Source organism: Halichoeres trimaculatus, unplaced genomic scaffold (genome assembly GCF_033239565.1).
Source record: "Halichoeres trimaculatus isolate MK-OKI-2021-1 unplaced genomic scaffold, fHalTri1.1 fHalTri1_scaffold_23, whole genome shotgun sequence".
Classification (NCBI taxonomy): domain Eukaryota; kingdom Metazoa; phylum Chordata; class Actinopteri; order Labriformes; family Labridae; genus Halichoeres; species Halichoeres trimaculatus.
The window spans coordinates 12417937-12426359 of NW_027437201.1; the positions used below are offsets into that span (position 1 = coordinate 12417937).

An 8423-nucleotide genomic window follows, 5' to 3' on the forward strand; every position below is an offset into this window, starting at 1 on the left:
TATTTTTATTTTACCTCTTTGTTTTGCCTCATACCCACCTTGAATTAAGTCACATGAATGCAACAGGAAAAAGCACAATGTCTTAACCTGCTGGTCTTTTCTAGAGCAGGGCTCTAAATATTTAGCTTTTAACTTTCACCTTGTTTTAGATAAACCTAACCAAGAAATCTTTACTCAGCTTTGACGTTTTAAAAGTGAGGGCACCAAAAAGTGCATCAAAAACTGTTTACACACTTGTCCAATCCCTGCAGCACCGGCATCAGATTAAACACTTCTAGAATCCTAACTACTCAGTGTCTTCATCACTTAATTAACTTCCCAGGCAAATAAATAAACAAACAGATATATGACCCAGGTAGGCGGTGACGTCAGCCTACTACAACCAATCCGGGAGCTTCCACAAACACCTTTTTTGGTAATCCTCTTTTCTAAGAGGAGCTGTCCGATCAGCACCACACAGTGCGCTCTGTCGGTACAGGAATAGTCCCTCTCACACAAGCCACATTAACTGGGCTTACAGCCTCCACTGATCGGATTTTCTGCTCAGAATTTCCTTAAATTACTCCATTAGGGATGAGGCTCATTTTTTAAAATTACACAAACGTAATGTTTGGTTAAGCTGGAGTATTTTGGGAACACTTTTACGCACCAAACTCAAGAGTGGATTTCTGTTTTACTGCATTTTTACTCCACTTTGGCTTGCTTCAAACTCTGCAGGTATGTTCTCGTTTTTATATGGATTGATATGCTTTTGTGCGCTGGCCTGCTGTCAACAAGCAAACGGACAGCCGGACGATGGAAAGAGGTATATATGCCGGGCAGTTCCCATCACCGGCGATGCAAGTTGTCCAGTGACACTCCTGCCCGAGCTCAACACCGGGGGCCAGGAAGAGGAACTTAGAAACACCGTCATGCAGCTTCGGGAGACAATTTTACAACAAAAAGAAAACATCTCCAAACAGCAAGGCACCATCAACGAGCTTACGACCAAGCTTTCCCTTTGCGCGTCCGCCACCGACGACAGGAGGTACGACAAGGCGAGTTCCTGGGGCAAAGACAAACAAAACACAATGGGGGATGTTCCTAGAGATCCAAATGACACCATTGATAGTCTTCGGAAAACTATGCAAGGGCTCAAGGACCGGCTGGAGAACTTGGAGGTGAGTCAAGAACAATTGCGCATAGCGTAGCCCACGCATTGTGCCGTATCACGCGTAAAAGCCGGGTTTGGTTTTGTATACGGATTTAAAGGCTTACTTTCCGCTGATGATCCAAAGCAGACATTGGCAGCAGACAATCACTTCTAAGAATAAGAGTAAGTTTAGTGAAGATCAAGCAAGATTCCCGCTCTGATTAGCCTCATATCCCCCATTAAGTAGAAAGAACAGATCGGGCAGCGCTAGAAAAATGTGCCAAACAGCATAAAAACGTCCCCATGAAGTGTTAAAATGTCTGTTTGCTGAATGTTTGTGTCTGTTCACTTTTAGCCACGGATTATACCTGTGATTTATTGTTGGCTGTGGCACGCGAGGCACAAGCTGGGGCTTGTTTGGCGCTCGATGCAATTAAATTAACTTGACACGTTAAGAGGACCCAGTTCAGCATTTTCCATGCTGACGATCATGCAGGGCAGTCAAACAGGAGATGTGGTGATGTAAAGGGTTATGTCCAGCTCTCAGGAGCTTCATCTATGTGCACTTCCTGCTTAATTTTGTCCCCTCATTTCTCCCTTAGCAACAGCAGATGAGGGCCAATGTATCCGGCGCCTCGTTTCCCAGCGAGCTCCGCGACCTGCTGCAGCGTCGGCTTGGCCAGCTGGAGAAACAGCTCCTGAAGAAGGTCAATAACCTGGAGGAGCAGAAAAGCATGTTGTCCAACGCCACAGCCGCCTACAGGCTGAAGACGGAGAGCACGCTGAATGCACTGGTGGAGAGGATCAGTGAGCTGGAGAAAGGTATGTGTTCCCTGAAAAACATTAAAAACAACACCACTGTCAGAAAAGTAGAGAAATGTTTGAGGTTCTATCCAAAATAGCCATTAAACCAGTGATAAACAGAAGACCAATACATAAAACATTTTTTGTTTTTTTGATCCATTTCAGTCACAAGATTTTAGTTTAAGATGTTTAAATTGCATGTGGCAGTCTTGGGATGAGAAGAAACATTCAAAATAAACTAATTGTTTGCAGGTAAACATACAAAAATAAAAAGATAAACAAATAAAATAAAGTATGACTAACATTAGCAGAGCTAGCACCACCAGCCTTCAGCCTTCTCTGTAGGATAATGCTCATGTGCAGGATGGCTTCCATGTAGAGCAGTAACACATTTTATGTGGCTGTAAATAGGAGTCACTGGCCTCGAATCTGGGTTTAGTTGCCATGCTGTAGCTAAGATATGACATATGATTGTTATTTTGGGCCAACGATAATGAAAAAATATTCAAACTAGTTTTAATTTTTTTTTAAATAGTAAGGACCATCCTTGACTTTACATGTTGTAATAGTGTTTATATTAACATTATTGGTCAACAAGAGAGCTCTGTGCAGTTGTGGCAAGGCAATTTTCCATTTCACAAGCAAATACGTGGAGCAGAAGCAGACTTGTTTCTAGACAGGCATCTGTCATTACAACAAAAATACAAACAAGGGGGGTGACAGAACAAGAAACAGAGAGTTTTACACGTAGCCTCAAAAATGACAGTTAAGAAAAACAGCAGCAATATCAACAACATTGGTAGAAATATGACTGATGGCCTATAAGTGATACAAAATAATGATAATGCCGGCATGATATAAAAAATAAAAGTTATAGTATAGGTTGTCCTATAATTGATCAGCTCAGCATGTCCAAAATCAAAAACTGAGTCAATGGCAGCATGATGAAAAACTGGCAAGCGAGAAGCTGTCATATCGGTAAGGTCTTTTCACAAAAGAAAATAGGGCGTCTGGTTTTCTCATACCCTGATGATTCCAATGATGTGGGACCTAAAAACTGAAAGCCCTGCCATCCATACTGCTTCTAGAGCTTGTGGGTACCTTTTGTCGACCATATTTTAAAGGCACATTGCTCAGCAGGGTTACTAAGGCACTACAAGCTCTTTCATACTGCAGGAACATTAGGATCTTGTACTGGGGAAATGAAGGAGTTCAGATCTTACAGAGAGCCTGTGCAGAGAGGCTAATTGAGAAGAATATGATCTTTTTTCCCTCTCTTGTTATTGTGAGTACATGTGCTGCCCCATTTCAGATCAGCCTGAGAGTCTTAAAAGATCTATGAGGACGGTCTGACAGTCTGAAGATGTAATAACCCAGCCTGAAATGAAAGAGTGCATGCACAAGTTTGTCTTAGTTTTGAGACAGGATGTGTCTGTTTCGTAACATTACTTTAGTAACAATGCTAATGGAAAGGATGTAGGGGAAGTGCTCAGGGGAATAAAGGAGTTGAGAGGGTCTGATGAATCAGAGGTTACAGATATGCAGATGCATTACATAAAAGAGGCCTTTGTTGAGGCTGTTTTCAGCCAGGATCATTTACGTATTGGACTCATTGCTCAGCTTGTTCCTTGCTTTTATTCCCAGGCAGCCATGACTAAGTGTAAGAACACACCTCAGGCACATCTAACCCTCTTTCCTATCTCATTACAGGGGGAGGAGACTACAAGTCTCCAGAGCAGTTTAAACTCTCCCTCCCCCAGCGGACCAATTACCTGTATGGACGCATCACCAAGACCCTGCCAGAGATGTACGCCTTCACACTCTGCATGTGGATCAAGTCCAGTGCCAGTCCAGGCATTGGGACTCCTTTCTCCTATGGAGTTCCCGGACAGGCAAATGAGATTGTGCTAATCGAATGGGGAAACAACCCAATAGAGCTGCTGATTAATGACAAGGTGAGTAATTTCTGGTGGATGTAATCTATTAAAGCTGGATGCTTGATCTCCCAAATGTCATTGTTGGCTTTGACTAAATCCAAGCCTGCCTAATGAAAACTTTGCCCTTTGTTAATCATCCCATTCTGTCTTTTGTGAGAAATCTCAACTGAGCACCTTTTACTCTGACCACAGGTTGCTCAGTTGCCTTTGGATGTACGTGACGGTCGATGGCATCACATCTGCATGTCCTGGACTACCCGCGACGGCCAATGGGACGCTTACCAAGATGGAGAAAGGTTGGGGAGTGGTGACAACCTGGCGGCCTGGCACCCCATCAAACCAGGAGGGGTCATCATCCTCGGACAGGAGCAGGTAAGGACGACTCACTCCTGTCTCTGTTTGGTTGATGTAGTCATCACTGTATCACCTGAGTCATGATCAAAGTAGCCAGCCGCCTACCTGCGATTACATCAGCAGTGACTTGTCTCTCATAGTAAGTGACGGTGTTGACAGTGAGGGATGCTAACAACGTGTGAAGAGCAGCATGTTCACATTTTCAAAAGCAGAACACTTCAAAGTGCAATGTCAAGTAGCTCTGCTAATAAGGTGTGTTATTTATGGAGCCCCTTCATAAACAGCTGATTTCAACAAGACAGTAAACCAGACAAGACAGAGTCAGTCTGTCATATCGTGACAAATCAATTCAGGAAATCAACAATTAGTTAATATTGAAAATTTTAATTTAATCTTGTGGGGTCTGAAGGTCACCCTGAAGCTTTTGGAGTTGCATGGGATTGGGGTGTCTCTTTGATGAAAGTAGATAACGCTGGTGATGTCCTGTTCTCCAAAAGTTGGTCGAAGTATTCAGGAATTGAGATATATGAGTTTATATTCGTCTGGATGTGGTCAAGTTTGGAAACAAAGGAAATTCATGGTTCCCAGATGCTGAACCCTAATGATGGTAATATTCTTGAATAATTAAATCCAGTATTTTTACAGCAGTAAGGTCAAAGTTTATCAAACTTGGTCCAGGAATTCATGTTCTTCTTCAGGTAAAATGTGTAAAATGTGTCTTTCATGATCACTGGATCAGCTGTTTCGTTTTGGTAACACTACAGTTTATTCAGCTTGTTGGTTTATTATTAACAAATAAACAACATTTCCCAATCTTCTCTCAACTTTAGCTGTGCCTTAATTTTAGTTCAGTTCAGATCAATTAAATTTATTTTATTGTATTCAATTCAGGTTGGTTGATTGAATTCAGTAGAGTTCAGTTAAAATATTCCAATTCAGTTCAACTCTGTTGTTCACACTTCTCCACTCAGTTACTTCAATTCGCATAAATCAATTTTGATTCAATTAAGTTCAGTTAGTTTCATCTGAGTTTGATTTAATTCAAATCTACTTAATTGATTTCAGAACAATCCAGTTTGATTCAATTCAATTTAACACCGATCAACTGGATTCAGTTTAGTCATACTCTGTTTAGTTGAATTCATTTCCCAGGTGGATGGGAAACATTTTTGTGAAGCATCAACACACAAAACTATGGAATGTTCAGATTGTTTAAGATATGAAATTGCACCAGAAGCACCTAATTACCTTATTCTTTATATGTTTCATGAAAATATAAAATGACATATTATGTTATTGTTTCTTTTCTGTCAAAGTTGGATTTTCTCAATGGTTATCATCTGTTTGAAATTAAAAACATCCCAAAGTTTCAACACAAAAATGTCAGTAATTATACGTTTTTTTGTTGATGTTAGTATGGTGTCATTAGCAAACAGCATGAATATTCTTAACGAGCTATCATGACTGCAAATCAATCAGTCAGGCTGCTCCTGGCCTACAAATCTGAGCAAATGTTCAGCATACCTAACTGCTGGCCTGCATTCCAAACGTGTGGGCAGGGATTATGCGGCGGAAATCATGTTTTACAAACGTTCAGCACGGATCTGTGACCTGTGACACATCCCTGTTTCCTTAGATTAGGGCGGTTGTAAAAGAGGTTCATCTGAAGGTGGCAAAGTATTCAAGTAGATGAGTTTCAGTTATATGTGACATTTACATCATACGACATGTTGATGGGAGTAAAAGTGTGTCACTCATCACATACTGCGAAGTTTGAGACCTTAGTTCACACATATTTTGTGTAACTTGTGAATTATTGATACGTTACCGTGGCCTCTTTAGTTTTGCTTCTACAACTTTTTGTCAGAACAGATATATAAACATAGCACTGGGACATATGCTGCATCGAAGGGACTGAGGCATTAATGTAGATTAAAGCTGTGAGTTTAATGACTGTGATCCCTCCATACGCCCACAGGCCTGCTCAGGATGATAATCACCTTTGATTGTATTCTTGTTTTTTGACGCCACTCAAATTTCCTCCCTTCTCTTTTTATGGCCCTAACAGGACGTGGTGGGTGGGCGCTTTGATGCCGGTCAGGCCTTCGTGGGCGAGCTGAGTCAGGTGAACATTTGGGACCGGGTTCTGAAGCCAGTGGAGATCCAGTCTATGGCTAACTGCAGCTCCTATTTCCCTGGGAATGTGATCTCCTGGTTACCGAGCAATGTTGAAGTGTTTGGAAGGGGAGCGTTCAAGCGGCCCTTGGAGATGTGTCAGGAGCGGCTTCCCAACGCTTAAAACTTGCTCATCTGCCTCTCTTTAGATTAGCTCTTTCCATCCATCAGCAATTTTTTTTATTGTTATTATTTTCAGGGAAGAAGTTTGAGGAACTGATGTGTTACATGCTGTGTCAAATGTTCATCTTTTAGGCTAAATCCAGCAGCCACCATCCGTCCAGCATCGTTTGTTTCTTCACTGTGATTATGAACTTAATCTCACAAACAGCTTTTGTAGAAGGTTCCAGGGAGGGTTCCTCTGCTAAAAAGGCTCATGCACCTCCATTCCCACACACTTCCCCCCTCCACATCTCCTCCCTCCTCCACGTTCAAGCAAGCTTAAATTAACACTCACCTCGAGCTTTGAGGTAATGAAAATCCACTTTAGCCCCGCACAGACACACGCATGCACTGCTACTACTACAAATACACTGACTCGCCGGCAGTTTTTCCGCTGACATGTGAGGCGGTGTTGCGTGCTGTGTGGGAGTGAGAGGCTGGGGAGATTAAAGGACTTGCGAATGTTATGTCTATTCCTTAACAAGGGAGTGGGCTAAGTGCAAACATCACTTAAACCCCTGATCCAGACAGTTATTGTAAAGCAGAGTATTACTGGAAAAGTTCAGCCTAGCACTTTATCTGTGATGTAGTGCTGGTTTTGTGCGATAGGCTAATGGTAGTTTGAACTTGCAGCTTATGTATGAGTTAACTGAAACTTTTACCTCGTTCAGAAAGCTTTATTCTTTGGCATGTGTAACCAATACCAGTGATACTAGTAAGACTATCACAGTGCTTTTTAAACTTGCCTTGTTGCCATTTGAACCCTGTTGAAATGGTGAATCATGCTGAAAATATATTCATAGCTTTAATGTTGTGAAATATTTTTACTTGTGATTTGTGATATTTGTTGAAGTGGGTAAATGTAACAGATTAGGCCTAGATCTAAACACACAAATATATATTTTCAGTGTTGTATGTTACCCATTTGTGTATGTTGTTATGATATATTTTGTATTTTTTGTGTCTTTGTTCAGAAGGTTCTTAGATTTTTTTAAATGTTATCATTTTTGTGTCAAAGGCATGGCCTGAAATGTCTTGTGGCCTTTTGATGAAGACTAAAGTGCCATTATTTTTTTCTAAGTGTTGTAAAGTTATTTTCTGCCAATAAATGAAAATGTAAAAAAAAAACTGCTGCTGATAAATGAAGAATATGTGATCTTTTATTATCTGTTCAGTGACTCAGTGGTCTGTGTGAAATCTGCCCAGTTAACTGTATCCATCAAGCTGCTGAGGTGACATGGGTGGTTAAGTACAAAGAGCTGAGCGGGATCTTTAGCCTCAGATGGCTTGGGTCAACAGGTGTCCTCGGTGGTATTAGGAACGCTTAACAGATGAGAGGCTGAAAGGTCAGCGTGGCATCACATACACACTCCCTCTGACAGAGTGGCCCCTTAAAACCGCAAACTGCTCCGAAACATCTCGCCTGTGCTGAGAACTACAAGGTTTTCTAAAGGCCATGGAGCCAAAGGTTCATTAGATGCCAGATAAATTAAACTTTAGGGTTGTCTGAAACTTTTGTGTGAAAACATGCTGCAACTCTTCACATTCTTGTTAATATAAGGGGGGAAAACTGACTCATGGGTTGCAGGTTTTCAAACTGCTACATATTCAGTAGAAATTACTAAATCTGTCCATAAGCTGCTCAAAACAGTCTGTTAAAAACAGCACAAGATCTTCACTGGACTTAAAATGATGTAATTGAATAAGGATCTCCTTACTGGTTGATGAAATGTCGGGTAGGGCCTAAAACACCAAGGTTTGCCCCGCCCCCTACAGGTCTACAGGGCTGGCCAATCAGAGGGAGGGGTTTTTTTGGAACAGGGAGCCTTAAAGAGACGGCATCTGAAATGTAGCATTTC

At 41.5% G+C, this 8423-nt stretch overlaps 1 protein-coding gene across 1 annotated transcript; it reads left to right on the plus strand.

Moving 5' to 3' along the window:
* Positions 1-472: 472 nt before the first annotated feature.
* On the plus strand, positions 473-7623 carry nptx2b (neuronal pentraxin IIb). Its single transcript, XM_074663321.1, has 5 exons — positions 473-1160; positions 1735-1954; positions 3647-3891; positions 4066-4245; positions 6296-7623. The coding sequence occupies exons 1-5, from the start codon at positions 720-722 to the stop codon at positions 6524-6526; spliced, it is 1317 nt and encodes a 438-aa protein (XP_074519422.1). The 5' UTR covers positions 473-719; the 3' UTR covers positions 6527-7623.
* Positions 7624-8423: the final 800 nt, after the last annotated feature.